At 45.4% G+C, this 27,743-nt stretch overlaps 2 protein-coding genes across 5 annotated transcripts in view; one reads left to right on the plus strand and one right to left on the minus strand.

Moving 5' to 3' along the window:
- KLB (klotho beta) overlaps positions 1–3,972 on the minus strand; it is a 42,334-nt gene extending 38,362 nt beyond the window's left edge. For 2 of the 3 annotated variants that reach the window (XR_003095381.1, XR_003095380.1), the window contains exon 1: positions 3,866–3,967. The gene's annotated coding sequence lies outside the window, so the exon portion shown is untranslated. Of the gene's footprint in view, positions 1–3,865 lie in introns of all 3 variants that reach the window. The other variant, XR_003095382.1, reaches the window with a different exon arrangement.
- The window catches only part of RFC1 (replication factor C subunit 1), a 76,545-nt gene continuing 52,753 nt past the window's right edge, over positions 3,952–27,743 (plus strand). For both annotated transcript variants that reach the window (XM_006029225.3, XM_006029226.3), the window contains exons 1-4: positions 3,952–4,087; positions 15,720–15,848; positions 18,215–18,290; positions 21,047–21,166. In XM_006029225.3, coding sequence (XP_006029287.1) covers positions 4,085–4,087; positions 15,720–15,848; positions 18,215–18,290; positions 21,047–21,166 — 328 coding nt within the window. In that variant the 5' untranslated portion in view covers positions 3,952–4,084. The remainder of the gene's footprint in view (positions 4,088–15,719; positions 15,849–18,214; positions 18,291–21,046; positions 21,167–27,743) is intronic.

Genomic DNA, 27,743 nt, shown 5'->3' on the forward strand with positions numbered 1-27,743 from the left:
GTGGGCCCGGGCCTGACACAGGGGAGGAGGCTGCTGCGGTGGGTCGCGTTGGGCTAGGCCCACTTCCCCCACGGCAGCAGTCATGGGGGAAGGGGAGGAGTGGGCCCGGACCTGATGCGTGGGAGAAACCGGGTCGTCACATTGGGGGAGCAGCGGACCTGGGCTGACTCGGTGGTGGCGACAGGGGGGACGGAAGAAATGGGCTTGGAACTGATGTGGGGGAGAGGGGATGGGGGAAGAGTGGGACTGGGCCTGAGGGGGGGAGGCCCACTGCTCCCCTCCCCCCACTGCTGCCACATCAGGCTGGGTCTGCTGCTCTACCCACCACCACTGTGGCAGGCTGGCTTCTCCCTCCTGCCTCGGGCCTGGTCCCATTCCTCTCCCAGTCTCCCCTCTCCCCCGTGTTGGCTTCAAGCTCGATCTGCCTGCCCCCCCCACCACTGCTGGGTCAGCCCAGGCCTGCTGCTCCTCTCGCTGTGGCGGCCCAACTTCTCCTTACCCTTGGGCCCAGTCCTCCCCCACATCAGGCCTGGACCCACCCCTCCCCCCTCCATCGCCACCGTGGCGGTGTGCCCACTATTCCTCCCACCACCGTTGCATCATCCTGCGTCAGGCCCTGCAGATGGTGCTGACAATGGAAGGGGGGAGGGGGCGTGCAGAGGCCAGTGCTGATGGCTTTGCCTCCACCGCGGCATCCCGATCTCACTCCCCACTAATGCTGCCACTGCCGTCACTTGCAAGGGGTAAGGGGGGGCAAGGCCAGCTCTGTTGGCCTCGCTGCCCCCCTCTGCTCCATCCTTGCCACCTGCAGGGAGCAAGCTGTACTGGCCTCACCACCACTCCAGCCCTGTGTCCCCACCATCATGGCGGTGCTCCACTGCTGCCACCTCCTGTTCGAAGGCTTGTTCACACTCCGATTGGCTGTTTGTCAGCCAATCAGAGTGTGAATAAAGCGTGATGGACAGACAGAAACAGACTTAGGTTTGTATAATATTCGAATATATCTATATATATATTTAGTTTAATCTATAAGGTACAAATCTATATATATACACACATACATATATAGTTAGATTAGACAGATAGATAGTATCTATAGACTATAGTATCTATAGACTATATATCTATCTCAGGGGCAGGCAAAATACAGACTGTGGGCTGAATCCAGCCTGCCAGGACATTCTGTCTGGCCCATGGGTCCCCTAAAAAATTTAGAGAATTAATATTTATCTGCCCCAGCAGCCTGTCAAAGCTGACAAGAGCCAAGGGCAGTAGGACCCAGGGGGAGCTTCAGGACGCAGGAGGAGCCTCAGCAGGACTGAACAGCCCAGCCCCCCCCACCCCCAGCCATTTCACTCCCTTCCTGCCCCCACCTTGCTCCAGCACCAGGTGGCTGCTGGCTACATCACCGGACAGGGGAGCACGGGGCTGCACTGGTATTTGCATTGCATATGTGCATGCAGGCAGGGACGGTGTGTGTGTTGGGGGGGGAGGGGGGGCAGGCAGGGACAATGTGTGTGTGGACAGGTAGGAGCAGTTGTTAGGCAAATAGCATAAATACCAGCTTGATGTTAGGTAAATAACATGGAAATAGACTTTTGCGTATTGCTTTTAATCTTATGTATTTTCTTAAGTTTTGCATTGCCTTAAGAAACTCCATTTTGTATTGCTCTGTAGCTTGACATAAGTGCTTGACCTTTTACTCTTTAGTATGTTGTATGGGTGAGAGTGTATTTGTGGAAAAGGAAAACATCAGCTGGTGACTGGTTTAAGAATGCAGACAGATAAAAGACCAAACAAGAATCCACCCCAGAACAGCAAGAGAACAACGGCAATTGACATTGACAATGCATAGGGGTTCACGTGGGTGCACGTGCACCCACTGAGATCGGCTGTGCACCCCCTGGAAGTGCCAGCCACGAAACTGGAAGTGCTGGTGGAAGTGAACTTCTGGTTTCACTGCTGGCTTGGCAGTCAGTCATTGGGGGACCCCCTGCATTGGCAATCTGGTACCACCCCAGACTCAGGAGGCACCAGTCGCCCATGGCAATCAGCCTTCAGGAAAGAACACAATGATAACCCAGCAAAAGCCCAGAGAACTGGGTGAATTGACAAGGCTATAAAAGATGGGGTGATATACTATGCACCTTATGTGATATATATATATGAGATATATATCAGCCAATTTGATCGTGAGTGGGAGCTGGGCCAGTCCACTTCCTGCCAGTCCATCCCATCAGACAAAATGATGCTCCAGGATGACAAGCAGAACAAGAGCCCAAATCAATATGTTGATATATTATAATATATGATATAAAATATATACATATTATATAATATAATATATACATATTATATATAATATAATATATAATATATACATATAATATATAATATATACATATTATATATGTATATATATTATATCATATATTATATATCAACATATTGATTTGGGGTCTTGTTCTGCTTGTCATCCTGGAGCATCATTTTGTCTGATGAGATGGACTGGCAGGAAGTGGACTGGCCCAGCTCCCACTCATGATCAACTTGGCTGGCCACCAAATTGATTCAAGCACCAATAAGACTGGTAACGTATACCAGCGCAGAATAGAAATTGGGGTATGAATGTGGTGTGTGTGTATTAGGTGCTTAATCTGTAAATGTGGCATCTTGCCTTATCTTCCCTCATAAGGTCTCGCTCGTGATTTGAGCAATTGGCAATTTGTGTAACACAGTGTGTATGTATGCAGGCAGGGACAGTGTGTGTGTTCACAGGCTAAGTCCCATACACACACCCAACCATACATATGCAACCACGCCCTCTTGCACTGCCATATACACAGACCTCCCACATCCCCCAGGCACCCAGCCCCCACAAACCCCATGCCCCCCCCACACCACATATCCACAAACACACCCCCTCACTCCACACCTGCCCGCAAACCTATACCCACCCCCCACAATATACAAGAGTAAGACTTCATTTTATACTATTGTGCAATCACCTCTATATACACTACACAAACACATGTAAATCAGGAGAAAAATATTTTTTGAAACCAAATTAATGAATGCTTTTTAGAATATGATTTGGTATTTTTCTGGTTCCAAGACGGCAAAACGTCTGCTGAAAGGAGAACTTCCGTGGGCAAGGGGAGGGACTTATGGTGGCAAAGGTCAGGGGTTAGGAGGAGGGACTTCTGGTCACAAGAAGGCAACCAGGGGCCGGGCATCTGTCAAGGGGTGGGACTACCAGTGTGGCCTGGACAGCTTGTCAAAACTGAAATAACTGCGCCCCGCATCTAGCTCTCTCTGAACTACATTAGTTTATAAGGTGCAAATCTACCCTACCATCTCTAGTTCTGCAAGAAATGCCAGGGGACTAAGAGGCAAGGAAAAGCAGGAGCCCCCCAAAGGACTGCATTTGGAGCATGACCTGCTTGGGTTATTATAACCGTTTTGGATTCTGCAGGTTCTGTGACAGCCTGAGCAGGTTTCCCCCCTCTAGAAACGTGGGGAGCAGGGCATGGAAGTACGATTTTTTTAAAGGCTTTAATCAGCGGACATTTGGAAGGTTTCTTCCCCATTTTTCCTGAATGGACCCTTGCATCTGCCCCAGTAGGTGCGTTAGTGTCCGAGAAACGCTGTAGCCGCGAGGGAGCCCACAGACGTGATGCGAGCAGGCACTGCCGAGGGTGACATCTTTTACAGGCCCAGCAGTGCCAACGGACAGGGCTAGCCCGCCTTTCTGAGCTTTCCTCCCCCGGCCCCGGGCAAAGCAGGGCCGGGGCGCGCCAGGCCCTCGGGCCGAATCCAGCAGCCGGAACGTGCCCGGGCAGACGCCGCCGCTGAGCCCACTCACGCAACAACCAGGCAAAGCGGGTGGGGCCTAGCAAAGCTTTAGCTGCCACCTCCGGCCGGGCCTCGCCCCCGCCGTTTCGCGTTCCGAACGCTCCGGTCCGCCGCCCGCCCCGCCCCACGTGCCTGTGACATCATCTGGGCGCGCCAGCGGCCGGAGTTGGCGCGAAGGGGGATGGAGATTGGCGCCGTCCCGCTAACGGGATAAACCGTCGCCCGCAGCATGGTGAGCGGCGCCCGGCCCGGCCTGCTGGGTGGGGGTGGGAGCCCGGCGGGGCTTCGGGCTGGTGCCCCCGGGTTGGATTTGCCTTGAGGAGCCCGCGGGGCGGCCCGGCCCGACGCGCTGGTCTCGTTCCCCACCGAGTCCTGCTGGCTCCGCACTGCGCCCCGGGGCTCCCCACGTCTGAGTCGCGCCGGCAACAACCGGATGCCCCCGGCGGGACCCGCTGTCACGTGCGGGCAGGTCCTGCCTTCCCTCTGGTTGCTGCCTGTGAAAACTCGCACCTTTCTGAGATGCCCCCAGCCCTGTGCTCTGCTCCCTGCCCAGCCGCTGTGCCACACCGTGCACTGAGCCCCGTGTGTGCTCTGTGTCAGTGGTGTCAGCGCAGGCACCCCTGTCCCTCCGCTACTCCTGGGGCCATGCGCTTGAAACCACTGTCTCAGAGAAACGGGGGGGCTGGTGGCTCCTAAGTCCCTTGGAAGCTTCTGCGAAGGTAACTCTGATATTGCAGCCTGCCTGGTGTGGTAGGAGCTTGGCCCTGAGATCTGACACCAGGCTGATGCCTCAGAGACTCTTCCTCCCACCAAAAGGTCTTAATGTTTAAGGATGTAAGCAGGACTCTGCTGGGTCTGGCCAAAAGGTCTGTGCAGCCTGGTATCTTGTCTGAGAGTGGCAAGAGCTTGGGGTGTTTAGCCTGGAGCCTTGGCATCTGGCCTCCAGGGTTTCCCATGGGTTGAGAAATTTGGCAGTGGGGGAGCAAGGCCCCTAGCCACTTCCCCTGTGACTGGATTGGGACTAGGTCACCCCTTGCTGCTGGATCGGGGCTGGGCTGCTCCCCTCCTTGCTCTGCATGGCAAGATTAGGCCCTGTCAAGGCCCCTGTGCACGAGATTGGACCCACCAGCAGGATCTGGCTTATGGCGGGACCAGACACCACTCATCCGGCCCTTGGGGCAAAAACGTTGAAACACCACTGTTTTAGAGGAACAGCCTACTCCTGTTTATGCCAGGAGCTCTATGCAGGTGTAAATCAACAGATACAATCAGCTTTAAACCAAGATGAGAGCTTCCTTGTAGGGATAAAATTTTGTTTGAAGTTTGTTTAATTTCAGTTGGTGCAACTTCCATGATAATTGGGCCTTTAGTGTCAATGTTCATACAGTCTTGCACCAAAATGGCCAAAGCCTAAATTAAAACTAACGTAGTTATTTTGGTTTAAGCCTGTTTGAATACATTTGTTATCTTCTCATTACAGTCCTCATGCTTGATTTGATGAGCTGGACTTTCCTATCACATACAGCTGTGGAATGCAAATAATTAATTGACAAATGGAGGATTTGGGAATACACTTAGCTTTACAGTACACCAATCTACCAGAATAAGCATTCTGGCTGTGGCTCAGGAATTGTGCGCGCTGGGTGAATATATTCAGTTCTTTTTTTTTTTTTTTTTTTTTAGATAGCATTGGTAAGAGCAGAGGTATATGTGTGGGAAGTGCTGTGTGGAGTAGTATCACAATATAAATATTCACACAATTTGAGAGTTTGAAAAGTTGTATTTGTATTATGTTCCAATGGCTTTGGCTTAGGAAACTTTTTAAGATTATTTTGTAAGGAGGAAAGGAGACTGACCAGGACCTGCATGGGCAGGGTGTCCAGCCAGCCGGATAGGATGGGACCCCAGGCCAGTGGGGAGTGGGATGAGTGAGTAGGGCTGGTGCTGGGATGTTATGGCACTGATGGGCGCAGGGCTTGAGCTCAGGGAGGAGCTGTGATCTATTCCCTACGTGCCCCTGACCATGGAATAGGGCCTGTTGCAGGAAGTGGATCATAGCTCTGCCCTGGGTCCCATACTGCCCTGTGATCCCTGTCCTTTCCACCTGTCCTACTCCTGGACACCACTTCCTGCCTGCCTGCAGTTCCTTCTCATCCTGGCTGCATGCCCTGCCTGTGTAGGTCCTATCCCCAGCTGTGGGTGTGCACAGGCAGCAGGGCTGGGTCTAGCAGCAGTGGGAGCTGGGAAGAGCTGCTCCTGCTGGGGCTGCCAGGAAGTGAGTCCAGCCACTGTGGTGCCTCAGCCCTACTGCATGCCTGGGGGTGGTGGGACTGGCCTCAGTACTATAGCTTGGGCTATCTCCCATGCCTAGGCTGGGTGGGGCTGGACAAAATCCCTTGGTGGGAGGGGTCTGGTCCACAGGCTGTATTTTGCCTACCCCTGGACTAGATGATTTCTTGAGGTCCCTTCTAGCCTTACTTCTAGAGGTACAATGGTCCCATATTGTATCGGCATTAATAAAAGAAAATTTGGTCCCGTACTGTATTGGCATTCATCTGCTTTTTTTTTGGCTGCTCTCCAAGTTGCCAGGCTGCATATTGGCAATCAGGTTGGTATCAGCAGATGTGGCTCGTTAAAAATTGGCTGTCGGTATTGGCCTAAAAAAATCTCTATCAGTGCACCCCTGCTTCTTTATGAGTTATATGAGAGTGCTTCTCAGCAGGTGTAGACTGAAATAGATGCATCATTTAATTATCCATTCTATTTCACAATTGGTAGTACTGAAGAAGAGCAGCATGCATAAAAAGCAGGGCATGTCCTGCTCTAACAAGCAAGTCAAGAAGAAAAGCACAAAATATACGTTTTTCATGACAGACAACTCTAAATTATGGAAAGAGAATCATGCTATGAAGGGGTTGTTTATGTGGGACATTTCAGTCGCTGGTGGTCAACAGCTAGGCAAAAGAGCTGTGAACTACAGATTGCATCAATGAAGCTGAGACCTGTCATGATCCAAAAGGCATGATTGTGTGTGTGCGCTTCGGCACCAGAATTATCCCTGTCAAGTTGCAGAGCATTGCACGGAAGAGTTTCCTGTAGCAGAGGAAACCCCGGTGCAGGGACGGGTTTCCCGCCTTTTCTGCAGCTTCTTTTGCAGAGTGCATTGCTCATGTTGCAAGAGGAATGCACGGTGCAAAAGAGTTCCCGCCACTGGTATGCAAATTTGTTCCCCGTGATTGGCTAGTGCTAAATTATTCACACGTGGCGGCTAGCGATTGGCTTGTTAGCCGTATAAGAGGCTTGAGCAGTTTCCGCCCAAGCCGAAGAGGACTCCACATCCATCTCGTGGGGACTCTGGGTACACGGCAGGGTAATAGAAACCCTGTGCGAGATCCAGAGGAGCGTGGCGGCCTGATCCACTGCCCACCTCTTCCCGTCTTCGAACGCAACTTTTATAAGACGTATTTACGATTCCTATTGTGGTGGCTCGTTCACCCAGAGCATCCGGAATTCTGCACCGTGGAGCCTAGCAACCTCCATGAGACCGTCTGTGTTGTCTGTCTGTAACTGGAACTTAATCAAGTTTTCCAGCCTACACCACTGCCATCTCGGTGTAAGTAAACAATCTTTTAAACTACCGCTACACGTCCGTGCCTAATTCCAGCTCGAAGGCCTTCCCTCTCTGCCCCGGCGTGCCCGGGCTGCTGGCCACAGCCCGCGTGCAGCGCGAAAAGGGCTCGGGTTGCTCCCAGCCCGCACAAGACCCTGATCAGGATCTGCATTAATGCAAGTCATCCATACTCAATTTTGCTTCTTGTGCTAGGGGTTTTCTTTAGGATGTCCAAATTGGTGTCTAATTGGGGCATATCTACAGGGTGGGCAAAGTCTGTAAATTTGTGAGAACATCCCTAAGTCGCGTATGGGGGACAGGGTAATTGCATTGGACTGTTAGGCTGAATTTGATAAGTGTGGACATAAGCCCAGCTTTTATGAGCACTGTTAAAACTGATGAGTCCATCAAAATTGGCAACAGGTCCTTTAATATAAAATGCTAATTTAAGAAGAGTTTCAATGAAGTAGCATACACAGTCTAATACTGAAATATGTTGCTGACTTTTAGATAAAGCAGTAAGATCAGAATATCTATTTATTTATCGTTAGCCAAAATGGAGGAAATGGCCCATTTTTGCATTAAAAATGTACTATTATAATAGTGAGAGTTGAACTTCTAGGTTTGCGGAGTATCCCAGCTAATTTTCTGCCCCATTTTCACAGAAGCTTTTTTTGGTATCCATAGATAGATGCCGTAAAAGTGTTGCCATTATGTATCTCCTATAAAAATGTTGCATAATGCAAGAAGTTTTGTCTTTAAATGTTGTGATGTCACTTTTGTGTAACAATTTTGGATTCATGATCCATTACAGTCGCGCAGCTTCTTACCATATTCTTTTTTCACCAGAAAAACGGGATGGCCGTGGAAGATTTTGAAGGATATGTATTATATAACACTGAAGATTGAAGAAAATTATACATATCCTTCACACTTTTTTTTTATATAAACTTTCAATACAAATAGCTATAATCTACCTTAAAGTAATGTCAAAAGAGAAGGTACTACACAAATATAAGCCTTTACTCAGGAAGTGGCTTATGTGCTGTCATACTGGCAATGTGCTGAAAACCACCTAGTATTTTTTTTAAAGACTTCAAGGAAGCTATTATGGCCTTAGTGTTGGCTGTGAAGGATGATTTTCAGCAAAAGAATATTTTTTGTTGACCTGGGATTCTAGTTTTGAAGTTAAGAGGCTGCAGATGCTACTTCCTTATAAGGTTGTTACCAACCTAAACCATAATATTTACATTTACATGGATGCTTGGTTGAATTAATCAGCAGTGAAAACAAGAACACTTGACTAGCCATTAAAGACAAATTATCCACTTTACCTCTTCTGTTAGAATCTTTAGTCTCCGTTACACCTACGTTATGGAAGAAGGTGCTGATTGACTGCATTTTAAGCATCTGTTGACTTTGCTTTGGCCCTCCAATATTAGTATCAACCCATTACGTGTCAGTTGAAGGTACTTTTATTGTTTTTGGTAGATAACTTTGCATGTTGGTGTAATTTGCAAGAGGCATGAAAACTAGGTTTTCCTGTAGGCATGAAGGAAGCAGTTTTGTAGAAAAGTTTGTAGCTCTTGTTGAGACAGCCCAGATTAAATATGCCATAATATTCATTTGTGTTTAAAACATTTCTTCATATTTAAGGTAAATTGAGCTGTAAAATGTTAGTACTATTGTATTTAACCTGTGAGTTTTCAGGAAACAGCAAACCATGAGAAGAGATGAATTGGAAAGTAAAAATATATCTTATGGTCTGGGTTTTCACACGTCTAGGTGAAAAGGGAATTTTATTTAAAAGGCAAGAGCCTAGGGCTGGGGCAGGCAAAATACGGCCCATGGGCCATATCCAGTCCACCAGGCAACTCCATCCATCCTGTGGGTGCCCACCAATTAATTGTAACCCCCTAGCCTGCACGCCTCACTCCCACCCTTGTGCGCATGCAGCTTCTGGGCGACCTGCTGCAGCTGCTGGGAAACCTGCTCGGCTTCCTCAGCATCCAAAGGCTCTTCTTTGTCTCTCTGCTGCAGCACTCACTCCAGGCAGCAGGTAGGGAAGTGGCGGGGGCAAGGGGAACTGTGGTAGGGGCAGGGGGAGGAGTTGTAGCTGGGTGGGAGCAGGGAGTATGGGACTGGGGCTGGTAGGAGCGCAGATCCGCAGCCTAGAGGGTGGCGGGAGTGCAGAGCTTTGGTGGGCAGGGTATGAATGTGAGGGAGGATGAGGGACGGTGGGGACCCCTCACACACACTCTTCCCTCCCCGCCATGGTGTACAGTTCCTGCCAAGTAAATACATGTAGTGGGGAAGGCAGCCAGCTCCATCATGTGGGGCTTCCCTTGATGGCACATGAGTGCTGGAAGCTGCACGTGTGCTGTGCAGAGCCCTGCACAATAGGGGCAGGCTGACCAGGCTGCGCTCCTCGCTACCATGTGCAGTTCTGGCTGGAGCCATGCGTTTCCAGGTGGCAGTGCCTGCACAGGGCATGGGTGCCCTGAGCACCAGCTGCTGCTGCTGGCAGGGGTTGTGCACCATGGTGGGGAGTGTATGGGGGGTGGTCCACATACCCGCACCCTGCCCCCACAATCCCCCCCCATATACACACCGCCAAAATACCCTATTGCTCCCCCCAGCCACACTCCTTTACACCCCCACACACACACCTACACCACCCTCCCACACTGTATACAACAGTAAGACTTTATTTTTGAGCTATTATGTAGTCACCTCTACATACACTGCAAACACAAAATATGACAAACATACTTTTTGTAATAAAATTAAAATGTTAAGCAGCTGTTTGACTTTTAGTGTATGATTTTTTTTTTTCTGGTACCAGGATGGCAAATCCCCCCCCCCCCCCCCCCCCCCCCCCCTTTTTGCTCTGTTCTGCTTTTTAACCCTTTGGGTAAAAGGGAGGGACTTCTGGTGGCAAAGGTCAGGGGGGAGGGGCAGGACTACCAGTCCCAAGATGACAGCCAGGGGGTAGGGCACCTGTCAAGGGTGGGGGCTACCCTTGCAGCCCTCCAGCGAAAATAATTGCCCACCCCTGGCCTAGGGGGAGCAAGTTACTTTAAAATAACAAGATCTTTATTAAGTTCCCATTCACATATTGGCAAACAATGAAATTCTTCATTTTCTAATTTCAGAGAGGCCTTAAAAAGCAAATAACTGTTGTGTGCCCACAAATATCAATTAATCCAAGGTGTCCTGTGAAACTGTTTTATTAATTTTACATATCATCACAGCTACCAGTATCATTAACAAACAGTTCAAGGTAGAAAATCAAGCTAAAAAAAAAAAAGCAGTCATGTCTTGGAATATATATTCTTATAATTACTGTATATTCTGGAGTAGTAAATTTTAACAAATTGCCAATAGGCGTAAAATATTAAGATGGAAAGTCTACAACTGTAGTTACATGAATTGAAGACTAGTTTAAATGTAAAGGCAAATCCTCCATAATTAGATTTCGTAGATGGAAAATATATAAAGTTGATATAATTTTTCCATCTAAGAATCTAATTATTGGATTTAAATTTATACCCCTCACCATTGCAGCAAATGACAGGCGTGGTCAAGTGCCTGACCCCTGCCCCTTGCCCTCCCACACTTTGCTCCATGCTGCCTGTCCCCCCATAGCTTGCTCCTGATGCTGCCCCTGCCCCTGATGCCTGCCCCACTGTGCATTTGCCTCCTTGTGCCTGCTCCTTTCCCCTTCACCTCTCCTCACAATGTGCTTCCCCCCCTCCCGCCCCAGCCTGCTGCTTACCCTATGTTGTGCCTCCAGCTCTGGCGTGGCACATGGAGCACATGGGCTAGGGACAGACATTCAGAAAGCTTGAGCCTGAATTGATTCAACTTTTTAGGTTAGTCTAACCTGGCTACGCTGAATCACTTTGTAACTGTACAGGCATCCCAGGAATGCAGGCACATGTCTGCAGTGGCTCAGGCTGGAAGCCGAGGGGTGCTAGAGCAGCCCTCCCTTCCCTTGCACAGGGCTGAGCTGAGGGGGTGTGGCCAGGCCCTGGTAGGATTAGGGAGGGGTTCCTCCCCTTCCTTGAATGATAACAGAGCATTTATCAGCTCTGTTAAACAAAGAACGAGTGGAGGGACATTACCAACTGAGCTTTGATTAGCTCCAAAAAGTCCTAAGCTGACACTGCTGTCTGCAGTGTGTGTCTGTGTAAGGCAGAGGGGATGGGGAATCCCTGCTTAGAAGGGAGTGGTGAGGGGAGGGGGAGAGCAGGAGAAAACCAGGCAGATGCTCTGTGCCTGCAAGTCTCTGCCAGAGCAACAGCCAGGGAGCTGAAGGGAGGGGCCAGCCCTGCTGTGAAGCACATAGGTCCACCCACCCCTGAGAGCATGCCGGGATACTGGGGGGTCTGGTTTATCTTAAACCAGTAAGGGGCCTGGGACAGACATTGCATAAACCAGTTTGATTCAAATCAGTTGAGTCTGTTCAACCAGGTTTATCTCAAACCAGTTTCAGCCATTTTCAAACTGGTTTATGTGCACTGAACATCTGTTCCGTTACAGGTTTAAACCAGTTTCTGATCACTTAAACTGTTTTATGTGTAATGTCTGTCTCTGTGCTGGCTCCAGCCTCTATCTGGTCAGGTAGCACACTTGGAGTACCCCCAGCCCCGGCCCAGGTTGGTGTCAGAGATGGAGCTTGGTCTCAGAGTTGCTTCTGCCTGGCTAGCTGGGGGCTGCAGTCTCAATGGAGGGCAAGCAGAGTGTGGGGCAGAAGTGGTGATGGTGAGGGGAATAGCAGGTGCAGCTCTACCTCTGCCCCATGCCTGGGTCAGGGCTGCAGCCACAGCAGCTACCTACCCCCTGAGCTTGTACTTGAATCCAGGACCAGGGGCTTGCTCCCACATTGAATGGGATAAAAACCTTGTCTTGGATTCAGGTAAATATGGTTGTTTTTTTTTTTTTTTTTGTCAGTTTAGCCAAAGTATACAAGCTAGTCAGTTCCATAGCTGGTTTTTTTTATGCATGTTGGCTGTAGTTATGCTTGTGTAGCATTCTGGACTCAAGAGGATCTTTACATCCCAATTAAGCTTTACATCTGAAAATGTTAACTGTTACTGTCAGAATTTCTTAAACTTTCACAATCTAAGGTTGATCTTAATCTATTTCAAGTCTTTTAATTGACTCTTTTAATGGGTTAATGGTTCTCAGGTGGTTGTAAGTCCCTAGGAAGTTTTATTTAAGTGTGTTCCAGTTTTTAACAGCATCTTATCCTTCCCATGGCCCCTTTCCTTATTTGGTTACCTAGTCTGTCTCAGCTGTGTTGTAAGACCAGCTCATTGCTGCTCTACTTATTTTATACTTGCATAATTGAAACAAATACTCTATCCATATTCCTCTTTATCATCCGTTCAAACTTTGGTTTTCCTTGTGAAAACTACAACCAAGTCTTTACTTCTGTGTCTGCATACACCAACACTTTATGGGTATTTCAGGTTTGTAAATAAACATTTTGTTACTTCATGGCAAAATGTAGAGATATTTATGTTTATTACGGTTGTAGCCATAATAATCGGTAGTTTACATTTAAAGTAAATGAAGGGGGCCTTTGCCCTAAAATAATTTGTTTTAGCCTACAAGAACATCTTAGTGCTGTCTTCATTCTTTGGTTATAAAGCTATCTTCCACATGTTAGCTTACTCTGTAATACAGGTTTCCCTTGCCAATCATGGTTTTGAGCATCCACACTTGATATTCTATATACCATTTTAGCTACCATGGTATACAGTTTTGAGTAACCACAGTTTTCTGTCACCATGCATCAACCCGCCACCTTGCCATTTCAAATCACCTGCATGCTTGCTAGCCACCCGTGGCGCTCCCAACTCCTCTCACACACTCAATCTTGCATTGTGCTTCATGCTGTTAACATCCAGTTGCAGGTGCTCTGCATTTTTCTCCCGATTTCTTTGTGATTTTTGCGTTTTGCCCTTAATCATGGCCTCTAAGTGAGTGAGTGCTGAAGGTGAGCAATTTGTGAAGAGGGCAAGGAAAGTGATGTCCTTGGAAACAAATTTGGAGCTGTTGGATTGTCTAGCATGTGGAGAGTGTGTGGCAAACATAAAAAATTATTTCATAGAATCATAGAAGTAGGGTCGGAAGGGACCTTGTAGATCTTCAAGTCCGACCCCCTGCCTGGGCAGGAGAGAAACTGGGCGCAAGGGACCCCAGCCATGTAGGCATCGAGCTGCTTCTTAAAGACCTCCAGGGTAAGAGCCAGCACCACTTGCCTTGGAAGTTGGTTCCAGATCCTAGCCGCCCTAACTATAAAGTAGTTCCTACGGATGTCTAATCTGAACCTACTCTCCAACAACTTGTGGCCGTTATTTCTTGTTATCCCGGGGAGTGCTGGGGGAAACAAGGTCTCCTCCAAACCCTTCTGGTCCCCCCCCTAGTGAGTTTATACATGGTCAGTCTATAAACAGTGTATGTTCCTTTATTATTCATAGTCAAGTCCCTAACCCCATTTTTCCCATAAGCCTTTTGTCTTATGAGCCACGGTTTTGCCAAACACAGTAACTTCCATGATCCTAACTCCTGTGGTTGGTGAGAGCAACCTGTATTGGTAATGAAAGTTTGATGCTAGTATTCAGAGTCCCTAGCCAAGACAATAGCTAGTTTCTTGGTTTTTCTGTTGCCCATGCAGAATTTGCTTTAAGTTGGATGCTGTTCCTTTAAGAACTTTAAAACTAGCCACCTACAATCAGAAATGCATAGCTAGTACTGTATTAATAGTAATGTTATAATCAAATAGTTGCAAATAGCTGAGTAACACTAGTGTTATTAAATCAGGGCCCAAACTTTCAGGTAAATGCATGTAGGCAAAACCTTGTTTGAAGAGTTCCATTTATTTCAACACGCACATCTGCTTGCCAGGGTCAGGGTCTTAGTTTATGGGGAAAGTATAAGAATTTTCATAAAAAAAATGAGCCTCCTAAGACAAGAACATTTTTTTAATTTTTAAGACAGCAAATAAATCACAAGTTTTACAGAGGAAAAATGCTAGTTCTTGTTTACAAATCATACAGTCGATTTGGCTTCGGGCTTTGTAAACTGGTGACACCAAGTCAGGAAGGAAGCAATGAGAATAGGATACTTCTATATCAAACTATTGAAAAGATATTTTTCACTATATAAAGCTTCTTTCACAATGATCCTACAAACTCATAAATTTAACAATAGCAGGACTACACTTTTACTTTAAAAACACTTCAAAGGATAAATGTAGTTATAGCTCAAAATGGAATTTTTCCAGTGTTCTGTATTGCTAGGAAACTACTTACATGATGTGTAAGAAGAAAATAAGCAAGTGTTAGATGGAAAGTAGTCAAAAACCCCTCCCACCATCTGCTGTGAATTTTGGTCACTCACCTGCTTCTAAAATGCTTGCTGTTAATATGACTTCCATACTTGGAGACAATGTTTGTAAATAGGTAGAAACAAACTGTATGATGTTTTTTTAAATGGACAGTTTGTTAGAAGTGTGATTTGCTCTTGTAGGTTCACTATGTGCTTATACTGGATCCCACTAAAATTTAAGTTTCTAATTTTTATCAAGGAAAAATGTCTTTCTATTTATATAGTAGGAGTAAGTGATACCATTAGTTAAATTTACTTAATTGTGTTCATTTTTTCAGATTGTTATTTTGATTAACTTACCTTCATCTTAAATTTTTTACTTAGATCCATACTATGTTTGGATTATGTTAGAATTATTAATTTTGTGCTTCTGCTCCTCGGTTATGTTGAGAAAATTTGGTGGTTATCTCAAGCTCTGTCTCATGGCTGAGTTATTCAGTGCCTTGGAAGTTGGACTATTATTTGTACCAAACTTGACTGCAGATAATTATTACTACTGGGGTTGATTGGCCTGGTGTCTCTTTGTCCATCGTCAGAGGGACCATTGCACTTTGCAGGGGGATGGCTGTCAAAGGTATTCTGTTTAGGGGAAAATGGTCTTCTGGAATCATCTACATATATAGGAATGGTTGATGCGTTGTTGGCTTCAAGTGATCAAAGTTTGCTTTGGGTCTGTAAACACCTGTAGTGTACTAATGATGAGTAACAAGTTCTAAGCACAATTCTTAAGGTAATAAATGGCAGAAGAGTTTTTGAGAGTGTAACTTATTTTTTTTACCTCTTGTGTAGTGAAAGGTCAGAGTACTCTGTGTTTTATTTCATTTTAATTACTTTTTTTTTTTTCTTCTATTAGGACATCCGAAAATTCTTTGGGGTTGTATCTACTGGGAAGAAAAATGAATGTGAGGCAGCAAAAAAGACTGAGAAAACCAAAAACGGGGAAGGAACTTCAGCTGGAAAGAAAAAGAGAAAGGAAATCAAAGTTGGTTTGTTTTCCTCATTTTTTTTTTTTTTTTTTTTTTTTAATTTGTTCTGGCACAGGATTCTGTATCTGTGGCTCTTCACTTAAAAACTGGCCTGCTTTCTAGATTTTATTTTTTTTTCAGTAACTTATTAATGGCCCTTAAAATTTGACTCTTTTCCCTAGAGCCAAAACTAAAATAAATTTGGTTGGCTTTAAATGTGAGAAGAGAAATTTTGCAACTGATGTTATCTTTCTGCTAGCACCAAACCCAGGAAAAGTCTTCTCTGCCAACCTAGAATGTATTCTGTGGTAGCTTCACCCTTCAGAGCTGTCAAATTACTTGCTTTCTGAAGAATATTTAATCTAGGAGCTTCTCTCTTGGGTGTGGCTCAAAAAAATGGAGAGAGAAATATGCTTTCTACTAAGCCAGGCTAGCAAAACCAAGTGAACTCTGCTCTGCTACCACAGAAAAAAAATTATCCTGTAGTTAGATAGCAGCAAATGTTCCTGTTTCTGTACCCAGTTTCCCCATAACTTTTTCCCAGCTCAGCTAAGGAAATTTTCAATTTTCCAGCTGTTTGAGGGGGAAGACATTGTAGTGGTATGTTAATATTATGAAAGCAATCCCATGAAATGCTAAAGAAATTCTAGCAAAAACCTAGATCCTTCAAACAGTTCTGCCCAAGCAGACCTGTTTGGCTTAGTTATTTAGATTTATTCTAAAAATGGCAAAGGGCACCCATGCTCAGTCACCCTTGATATCAAAAAATTGTGCTTAATGCAGTAATGTAACCCAGCACACCCACCCTTGCCTTCAAAATATGCTTGTCCTTACAGTTACTTTCCCTTACACGTACGGTTGCAGTTGCCATTTCTTTCTAACCACCTGCAGTTTCCCTGTTCCTGTCCCTGATTTTCATTTATCTTAGGGTAAACGATTAGCATCGTCATGCAGGGAACTTTCTACATTGCGTTTATTAAAGCAGGGTCAGGAGCAGAGTTTGTAATGATAATTTAAATATTGTTGAATAAAGAGTTGAGTTCTGGCTTCTCTAACTCAAAGCGTTATAACAGAAAGGGGAGTTGGTTGAGACATGACAAAACTGCTATGAACCTTGAAAAGCGTCCTGAAGTAGAGATTGAAAAGATTTATTATTAAAACTGTTTAGTTCAAACAGATAAACAAAATAAAGAAAGATAAGAGTAGTACATAATTGTAAATGGTATAAAAAAAGATATCTGGTATAGTGATTATATCTTTTTATGGTCTGTCATAAAATAAGAATAAGGAGCCATTTAATGTAACTAAAAGGTAACAATTTTAAGGTTAATAAGGAAATTCTGTCAATTCTGTAATTGATTTGGGGAAACCAAGGTGTAAATTAAGTCAGATATTCAGTAGTTTTCCAAATGGGTTTGGATGTTGCATAAGGGTAACAAGAACATCTATGGTTTGTTTAGATGAGAAGATAATATTTTTAGAAGTGTTGAAGTCCTCATGCTTCTTGCCTTAAGACAGTGAGGAATGGGACACTCATATAGAATATTATTTTACTGTCATTTTATTCTACAGTTGTCTGTTACAGCAGGAGTCAGTAATCTATGGCCCACAGAACTCTGTGGGTAGGATCCAAAAACCACAGATTCAGTGGCATTTAGTAGGGGGTGGGGAGGGGCTCTTTGACCTGTGGCTTTGATGGAGGGGAAGCTTTGCCCAGGCCATGCCACATTCTAGGAGCATGGGCTCCAGTGGAGGAGGGCTTTTGCTGTGCCATGCTGCAGCTGAGCAGTGGGTAGAAATGGTGGTGGCAGCTTGGGTCCCAATGCCTGGCACCCTTCATCCCATGTGGAATCATTTTGATCCTCTGCAAGAAACTGTTGCTGACCCCCGTGTTACAACATTTCTTACAAATTCCTTTTAAGTGTCTGTCTTTGGTCATTGATTAGATGGACTGGTGGTCTGATGTAGCATGATAAATGCACTGTTTAAAGAAGGGGTTCACCTCTAACATGTCTAATCCATTTTTATTTCTGGAGCTATAAAGTGAGTTATATTTCATATTAGATTAGTTGACATCTCAAAAAGGTTGAGATGAGATGTGTTGGAGGATTTTGTTTGATTATTTTTAGGGCTTTATCACCTACTGGTGCTCTAGTACAGACTGGTACCTTCATGCAATAGTGACCTTTTCATCTCTATTGTTTCTGTTTTTATAGCCAATAAAATGAAAGTTGAACAGTTGAAGTTCTTGGCTTATTTTTACTTAAGTATGTTATAGTGTTTCTGCTAGAATCAAAATACAAGTTTGGTAACTAGAAGATGTAGCTGAAAGAAATCTTGGAGCAGCTGTTTGATACTTGAACTAACGGACTGTCACTACTAGGTGAAAAATTCATCTAATGAAGATGATACCCCAAAAAAACAGACAAAGAAGAAAAAAAGGATCATCTATGATTCAGGTAAAATTGATATTGCTCTAGATTGGCACTTCTTGTTAAAAATGAGGGACCAGTGGTGGGGTTTTTTTGTCTTTGGTTATGATGTATTAATTTTGGAGGCCTGAGCTCAAGAAGAGATGTGCAGCGCAGGATACCTTCACTGTGCTCTTGATTTGTTGCTTCTGAAAGTCATTAGCTGCCTGTAGCTTCTAGGGGCGTACGAAATGGACCATATTCAATTTGGATTTAGATTTGGCCCAAATTGGGGACAGGGATTTGATTTATTAATTCAGATCACTTTCCCTGATTCGATTCGGCCGAATCTGAAGATTTGATGCTGATTCAGAGAATCAGCGATTTGGCCATAGAAACAGCTTTAAATGATTTTTCTACGTACCTCAAGGTACCAGGTGCGGCTCATGAACGCTGCAGTGCTTGGGTGGATGGGGTGTCCCACAGGAGTGCGGGAGGGCTGACCCTCCACATGCTCGGTGGCGAACCCGGAAGTGGACCGGAAGTACTTGGTCCCCTGGGGAATGTGCGGGGGGGGGGCCCTCCCTGGCTCAAAAATTGACTGCAGGGGGGCCCTGGGGGCCCCCCAGACCCAGCAGGCACCAGTCACCGAGCCAGGGAGGTGCGGAGGGCCTGCGTGTTCCCCAGCACACCCAGAAGTGGACCAGAAGTGCTTCTGGTCCACTTCCAGGGCTGCTGCCAAACGCTCTGGGGGGACCCCCTGCGCTCCTGTGGGATGCTGCATCTGCCCTACTATCTCAGCATTCACGAGCCCCCTGGTACCTTGAGGTATGTAGAAAAAACATTTAAAGCTGTGTCTGAATTGTCAGATCTTTCTGCAGGTTCTCCTGATTCGACTCGGATTCAGAGATTCGGCCACCGAATTGGGCCGACTCTGCCGAATTGAATCGGCGACCGAAGCTTTGCACAGCCCTAGTGGCTTCCATTGTCACCCATCACAATCACAATGCATCAAAATTGCTAAAAATGCTACCTCTGCTTTTGTTTACAAAATATCTTTTACCAGATCTCAATAAACAAAGCAAGCCTGTCTTCTGGAATTTACTTTAGATTTTTGACACAGTAATAGATTGTGTCCATCCTTTTACCCCTTCACCCAGTTTTAGGCTTCTAATTTTCCTAGCTCATTTGTATGACTAAGGCTCCTTCCAGACTTTGGGGACTGGTCCAGTAACATAAAAGAATTTGCAAGATTTTTTTGATATTTTATTTGGATTTTGCAATTGTACATAATATACTTAGTGGGCTCTAGAGCATAATTAACATTCCTGTGTTTTTCTGTTTTGACACACAAAAACATCATTCATTTTTCATTCTCTGCTCCTAGGTGCTTTTTAGGCATTTAAAATTTTAAATACAACTGTTCAACCTATTCTGATTGAATGTGCTTCAGACAGTCAATACAACTCCCCTCTATAGCAGCTATAACATTTTCTTTAAAAAAATCACATATCACTTTTTTTCTGTTACTTATTCTCCCTCTCATTGGACTCTGAAGCCTCCTACAGCTGTCATGAAATTGCAGAAAAGATTATAGACTTTATGGCTTCTGTTGCAAACTATTGATTGCGTTCCATGTGCTGGTTCAATAGTACAAGGTTGCTCTAATTTTAAAAGAAGAACAATGGCATACTTTAAACCTGCAGAACGCCCAGATAAATGAGCTTTCTGTAATGTTGTCACCAAATATTGAAAACGTGTCAAGCTGCATAAAAAATTGTATTTTATTCTCTTCCTCTTGCTCTCTGGGACCTATTAATGAAACGCCTCAAAATAAATGTTTGTCAGTACATGTGCAATATACAGACCTGTATCTCTCTTTTAATATATTATTACTATTATTATTATTATGGCTATTTTTATTATTACTCCTTTGAATGCCAATAATGTCCCTTGAACTTTAGACAAACCTTTCCTATTAAGAGGAAGGAAAATGAAGTATTGCTCTGAATTCTTGGAAGACTAGTAGATTTTTCAGGCACTGAGGTTGGCAATTTCATTCACATATGAATTTAGAGCTGCCAGTTTTATATCTTAAATATTTGTTATGCTAACATGTCCTTTGGTTCCCCCATAAGTCAGGCTGTGAGCAGTAACTATCTATTGCACAGGTTGTGTTCCCTCTGCTTCATTCCTTTTCCCAGAAACCATTACTATATATTTATTATTTGAATGAAGGGGGAGTGTGTTCTTTCTCTTATGCCTTTTGTCAACCTTTGGGATATGGATAATAGTGATGTAACCAAGGGTACCATTTGAACGTTGCATTTAATTTTTGTTGGCTTTGCAAGTGAATATCCTAAAGTATACTAGGTAAATATGCTTCCATTACTCAGTCATACTAACAAATATATTTTTGTAAAGGGTGTTAGATTTTTTTGCTTTGGTCTACTGTTCTGTGATAACATACTAGACTGGAATTTCCTTCTTAGCAATCATGCTCCCAGGGTAGTCTTTTTCATAACAGAAGACACAACAGGCTCAGTTCCTGGGATGAGTAAGAGGGAATGTGATTCTTGTTAATGAACAAAAAACAGTCCAGTTGACTGATGGCCTCTGAAGAAAGTCCCATTTAGTCTGCAAATTTTTTGGAAAGATAAGGCCAAGCTAGAGTTCTGTAGAGAAAATTGTTGTGTTTTGTGCTTGTTTTACCTGCTTGGATGTTTCTATAATCTGTTAAACTATTATTAAAAGTTTGTGTTTATGCGGAATAATGCAATACTTGTGTTGTGGTCAAAATACAGATTCAGAAGAGGAGACTCAGTCAGTGAAAAAGTCCAAGAAGCTGCCTGAGAGAAAACAATCATCTTCAAAACCTGATACAGTTCTAAAGCAGGATCCTGTTGTTTATGTTTCAGAGACAGGTAATGGAAAAATGGGACCTTCAGCTGTTGTGGGAGGGGGTGTTTTATTAGTGATACTTTTACTGTGTAGTTAATTATAACTAAGATATAACATTCAAGAAGGAAGGCTAGGTTAGCAAAATCTTGAAAAGACTTTGATTGTGGATGGTGATTACATTTGTCACTCCTCCTTTAACCATGTTGAAAATGATCAGTGCTAGTTGAGGCTCTCCTATTTTCCTTCAGTTGAGGTCTGTCATCTCGGGGATTGGCAGATGCAGTCTTCTGTTTCCTGGTGTGTTCTCTCTAATTTTCTGGAGTTAGGGATGGCTTCCAGGCACTTAAGCTGTGTGCTAATACATTTTGAAATGATTCAGCATTATTTAAATCTGTATACTTTTCAGAGAGAAATTGCTCTTTTCAGTATGTGGTCTGCTATCTTGTTTTTTCTCTTGTTGCTTATTATATTAGAGCTAATAGTGACAACACTTTATAGTTTCATAGTTGGTAGGGTTGGAAGGGACCTGAGTAGATCATCAAGTCTGACTCCCTGCCATGGGCAGGAAAGAATGCTGGGGTCAAATGACCCCGGCTAGGTGATGGTCTAGCCTCCTTTTGAAGACCCCCAGGGTAGGGGCAAGCACCACTTCCCTTGGAAGTTGGTTCCAGATCCCAGCCGTCCTGACTGTGAAGTAGTGCCTCCTGATGTCTAGCCTGAACCTACTCTCAGCCAATTTGTGACCCATCTGACTGTAGGCATCGATGCCACAGTTGCTTAATTTTTTAATGAGAATGGGGTGAGACAGTGTCAAAGGCCTTCCTAAAGTCCAGAAAGACTACATCCACCATGACACATGCGTCCAAGGATTTAGAGACCTGGTTGTAGAAGGCAACCAGGTTGGTCTGACAGGACCTGCCTCTAACGAGCTTCTGTTGGTTGCCCCTAAGCATAATCTCTCCTGCTGGTCCCTCACAGATGTGTTCTTGGATAATTTTCCCCAATCGCTTCCCCAGGACCGAGGTAAGACTAACAGGCTTATAGTTTCCTGGGTCCTCCTTCCTCCCTTTTTTGAAAATGGGGACCACATTGGCCCTTTTCCAATCCTCCGGCGCCTTGCCAGAGCACAACGAGCGCTCGTAGAGCTGTGCCAGGGGTCCCGCAATGGCCTCTGCCAATTCCCTCAGTTCTCTTGGGTGAAGATTATCTGGACCTACTGATTTAATGTGTATAATGTAATGTGTAACATTTTTGTATTTATTTTTCTATAATTATCAATCAGGATATTAAATATTTTTGGACATTTGTAATATTAAACAAACATTAAATTATTTTAAAATTCTAAATTAATTAATTAATTAATTTACATGTCCAGCCCCACCAGAAGTTCCCTAACTAGGTCCTCTCTGACCCTGGGCCCGGCTGTGCCTCTCCTGAGTTCTTCCGGGATCCTGGTCGGGGTATGTCCCAGTCTCTGCTCAGAAATACAGATGCAAAGAATTTGTTAAAGAGGTCAGCTTTATCGTCTGGTGTTTCTTTTTCTTTATCTCCCTGATTTGAACTTTTAAACTCCTGAAAAACAAAGGTGCAAGTGTTAATATTCTACCTGCTAAACACAAAGAATAACATTAGAAAAGCTGCTAATAATAGTAATTCTGTTGTACATTTTAATAGTGGTGCTGCTTTAAAAATATGCGATGCTGCGGCTAGTAAAGCGACCAAAACGCTGGCTTGCATCCATAGATGCTTCTCAAGCAAATCCCGAGACATCATCCCATTGTACTCGGCCTTGGTGAGGCCACAGCTGGAGTGCTGCGTCCAGTTTTGGGCCCCACAATTCAAAAAAGGATGTGGAGAAGCTTGAGAGAGTCCAGAGAAGAGCCACGCGCATGATCAGAGGTTAGGGAAGCAGACCTTACGACGACAGGCTGAGATCTATGAGGCTTTGTAGCCTGGAAAAGCGCAGGCTCAGGGGTGATCTGATGGCCACCTGTAAGTTTATCAGGGGTGACCATCAGTAACTGGGGGAATGTTTGTTCACCAGAGTGCCCCAAGGGATGAAAAGGTCGAACAGTTATAAACTACTGCAAGACCGTTTCAGGCTGGACATAAGGAAGAATTTCTTTACTGTCCGAGCCCCCAAGTTCTGGAATAGCCTGCCATTGGAGATGGTTCAAGCACCTACATTGAACACCTTCAGGAGTAAATTGGATGCTTATCTTGCTGGGATCCTATGACTCCAGCTGACTTCCTGCCCTTCGGGTGGGGGGCTGGACTCAATGATCTTCTGAGGTCCCTTCGAGCCCTAATGTCTATGAAATCTATGAAAAATACCATCTGTGCAAGATTCTTAGTCCTGGGTTTCCATTTGAACTCCTAAATATTTTGCTCTGTCTGAGCAGCAGTAAAGTGGAGGAATAAACTTGCCTCTTAAGCTTAACCACTGATTTCAGATGTTCCATAGCATTTAAGAAGTTTTGTATGTGCGTAATCATTGTTCTAAATGGTCTAAAGTAATTATTCTTTAATTTCCATAGTAAATTTTATGTAGCAATTACATAAGTGAGATCCATATGTGTAAATGCTTTGGTGAATTATATTTAATTAAGGCGGCATGTTGGTTTTTCAGGCTATAGCTCTGGTTAAGATGAAAAGAAGTCTTTGCTGTTGAAGAGGTAGTAAATGTTTCTTACTGCCACTATTCACTTTCATAATCCTGTTTCTCAGGAGGTCTTATCTTGTAGAATTCTCACTAGGCAGGTTCTTTTAGTGTTTGCAGGGAAACCTTTTGATGCAGTGGTTTATCTTAAACGGTGAGAGGATTTGTAGTTCTCCCTTTTCGGACATTATACTTTTCTGCTTTTTGTGCTAAACTTAGTTTTGGTTTTGGAGTATTGTATTTACCTCCATTAAAACTTTTTTGAGAGGAAATGGCAATGGGATAGGACAGGGTTGTCTGACGTCTGGGTGGCTGGGAGCTGCACAACTCCCTGGCTAGACGCTCTGCAGGCTGCAAGCTGTGCTATGCCAGTACCACCTGCCAACACCATGCTCTGCAACCCCATGACACACAAGTCCCTGGAGTCTCCCCAAGCCCCCTGGTCGCAGGCGTCCTTGGTCCTGTGGATCATGCTGCCTCACCCCCAAGGATGGGGGTAGGAATTAGAAGCTGGAGGAAGGAGTAGGAGCCTGGAAGCCCAGCAGCAGGAGAGTAATGGGGGTGGGAGGGTTGGGGGAGCAGCACTTGGACTGGGAGCCCAGAGGCCACAGTTTAACCTTATTTCTGTGACTATTCATATGCTGATACTGCCTCAAAATGTAGTACTTGTTAAACAGGTGAGGTTGTTAACAGAGAAAGCATGAGAAGATGTCACTGTAGTATATTAGAAATGGATGACCACATTGGCGTAATCTCAAAGCACTGTCACCTCTAATCTAATTGTCAGAGATTAAATATCAGTACTGTGTGGATTATGCTATGCATGGTCATCTATTGTTGATAGCGGGTGCATCTCCCCTCCCCCACTGAAATGATCTAGTACAGGCTTGTCCAACATGCAGCTGCCATGCGGCCCGCCAAGGCATTTTCTGGGGCCTGCAGTGCTCGGACAGGAAACCCTTCTCCCTCCCCCAGCCCCTCAGCAACTTTGTAATGGCTGCTGAAGGGCTGAGGAAGGGACAAGGTTCCCACACGCACTGCATCAGCACGGCCTGGCCGGGTCCCTCACGGGGTTGGACCCTTCCCCAGCCGGGGGCGGTGCTGGTTCTGGCTGCTGAGTGCCCCCCCTGCCCGCCCTGAGGAGCTGGTGCCTGCCCAGGCGGCCGCAGCCAGTGCCGCAGGCTTGGGGCAGGCACAGGACAGAGCCTTCACCTGAGAACTTTGTCGCTGGGTGGTGGAGGAGCGGCTCTGCTCACGGGCCCAGGACATGCTGGTTGCTGGCGGGGAGGATGCGTGTCCGGGAGTGCCCGTGCTCCTGCCCCTGCCTCCCCGCCCTGACACAAGCCCGTGTCCATGCCCTGCGCTGCTGGAGCGGCCCCATGCAGGAAGCCAAGCAGTGGCCGCTGGCACTGCTGGCCCGCGCCGCCCCCCCTGCCCGCCCTGAGGAGCTGGTGCCTGCCCAGGCGGCCGCAGCCAGTGCCGCAGGCTTGGGGCAGGCACAGGACAGAGCCTTCACCTGAGAACTTTGTCGCTGGGTGGTGGAGGAGCGGCTCTGCTCACGGGCCCAGGACATGCTGGTTGCTGGCGGGGAGGATGCGTGTCCGGGAGTGCCCGTGCTCCTGCCCCTGCCTCCCCGCCCTGACACAAGCCCGTGTCCATGCCCTGCGCTGCTGGAGCGGCCCCATGCAGGAAGCCAAGCAGTGGCCGCTGGGACTGCTGGCCCGCGCCTGCCTCCTTCCCAGCCCCGCTGGCCTTGCCCCACGGCAAGGCGGCTCCTGCTCCCCTGGCCAGTCTCCCTCCAGGCACTGTGGCTGTCCGGGCCCAGCTGCCCACGCGTGAGGCCCCAAGTCCCGGGGGGCCCGCTTCTCGTGTGCAGCTGGGGGCGGGAGGTGGTACGGGCACACGCGGCCACAAGGGCAGCAAGGTGGGCAGTGGCGGAGCGGAGGGCGCCTTTCCTGCACATCCCAGGGAGGCTGTGGCTGGGAGGACGAGGAGCCCGGACTGGGGCTCTCGTGTGTGGCAGCAGCTCTCTGCACCCCACTCCGTGCCCAGCTGCACCTGCGGCTGTGCCCAGCTGAGCCGCAAGGTCTCTCTCGCAGCCTCTCGGATGCGCCCCTGCTCCCTCCTCCCTCCCCTCCTGCCTGCCCCTTGCAAGGAAGTGAGTGGTGGAGGCTGCAAAGTGCTGCACAGGTGTCTCCCACCAAGACACATCCCTCCACCTTTGATTAGTTTCCACTCTGGCTGATATCTTTTCCACATTTGATCTGTTGACTTGCATTATGCTTCTTTCATTATGCGACAGTATTTATTTTAGTTAAGTGTTTAGTATTATTTCATTGTTGCTTTTATATTGTTTTTATTTTGGATTTTAAACCACATTTCCAGGCCCATTTCATTGTCACTTGCTGCAACTTCACTGATGTCAAAGGTCATGTGACATCACTTCCTGATGTGACACCACTTACTGTGAGGTCTTTGAATATGGCTTGCCGGCCCACTGGGTGATTAAAAAGTTCATGATCTGGCCCCACATTCAAAAAGGTTGGACACCCCTGATCTAGTAGATTCATCTGAACACTGGCAAGTTATGTTACAGTACCACATATCCATAAGTGACTAATCTGACTTCCACTGAAGTTAATGAGAATTGTTTGGTTGACTTCAATGGGAATTTGGATTAGCCCCTTAACTTAATTAGGCTAATGCTAGATCTATACCCTGTCCTCTAATATTAATATAGGCAGTTAAAACTAGGGGAAAGCTTCTTGATGACCATGTCTGCCAAGTATGTAGGAAAAATCTTGATGTACCTCAATAACTAAATCAAATTAGAAAGCTGGAAGGAGAGAGACAACTCACTCAACTTGAAGGAAAGCACTTTTTCAGCATGTTGCAGCTTGAATGCTTCAAGAGGAGTTAGACATTTTTCTTGTTTGATATGTTTTTTCTGTGCATTGAAATCAGTACAAGTTACTGTAAATTAAATAGCAGCCACCTGAAATAGTCAAGGTGGTTGGATATTATCATTCAGACTATATCAGCTTTAACAAAACAGTTTTAAATGAAACCACAATATGTTGAATAAAACACCTACATGTTCTTGAAAGTACAAAGCCCTTCCCATATTTTATTTAATATATTTTGGTAATGTTTTAGAATAGCTCTTAATATTAAGGAAAATATATCATATTAAAGTCTTCTGAAGAAAATTCCAGGAGACTTTCTGTGGTTCTCTGTTTTCCCTTCTTTAAAAAGGGAATTGAAGTACATTTTTAGTTTTATTAATAAGATTCATGGAACAACAGCTCAGTAAAAATGGTACAAGAAGACAGTTAGTAGCAGAAATATGTGACTGTCATGAAAATGCAAGTACACTAACATTTCAGAAGTCTATTTCATTTCATTTCCTTGAGATAGACATGGCAAATCTCAAATAAAAGTTTTGCAAAAAGTAAGTTGCAATTTGAAAAATTCAGAGTAGAAACATCAGTTTCAATTTGTAGACTAGTTTTTGCAATTGAAATTGACTTTGAATAGTCATTGGTCATGTTTCTTATTGCAGAGCCTAAAGTTATTCAGTTTGAACTGCTTATTCTTTTGGTATTAGAAAAGGATCTCTTGATGCGACAGATTTGTTTTGGTATGGGTTTTAAGTTGATTGGTTCCAGCTTTTTTTTTATTGTAGTTGAGGTTAGGAAAATTTTATATGTTTGTAGGTTTTTGATGAGAGAGGGGATCATTTTGCTCTCTGTACAGTACAAACTATAGAATGTGTATTGTTATACAGCAGTATCTGCAGCATTAGATTAATACATTATTTAGTCCAAAACGCACACGTTGGAAAGGCATTTTTATAATATTATAGAAAGGTGTTCTGCCATTAAAAATGACAGATGATAGAAACTCCCTATCCCTAGAGTTATTGCAATGCCTCAGGGATC

The sequence above is a fragment of the Alligator sinensis genome, unplaced genomic scaffold (assembly GCF_000455745.1).
Source record: "Alligator sinensis unplaced genomic scaffold, ASM45574v1 scaffold246_1, whole genome shotgun sequence".
NCBI classification, from domain to species: Eukaryota; Metazoa; Chordata; order Crocodylia; family Alligatoridae; genus Alligator; species Alligator sinensis.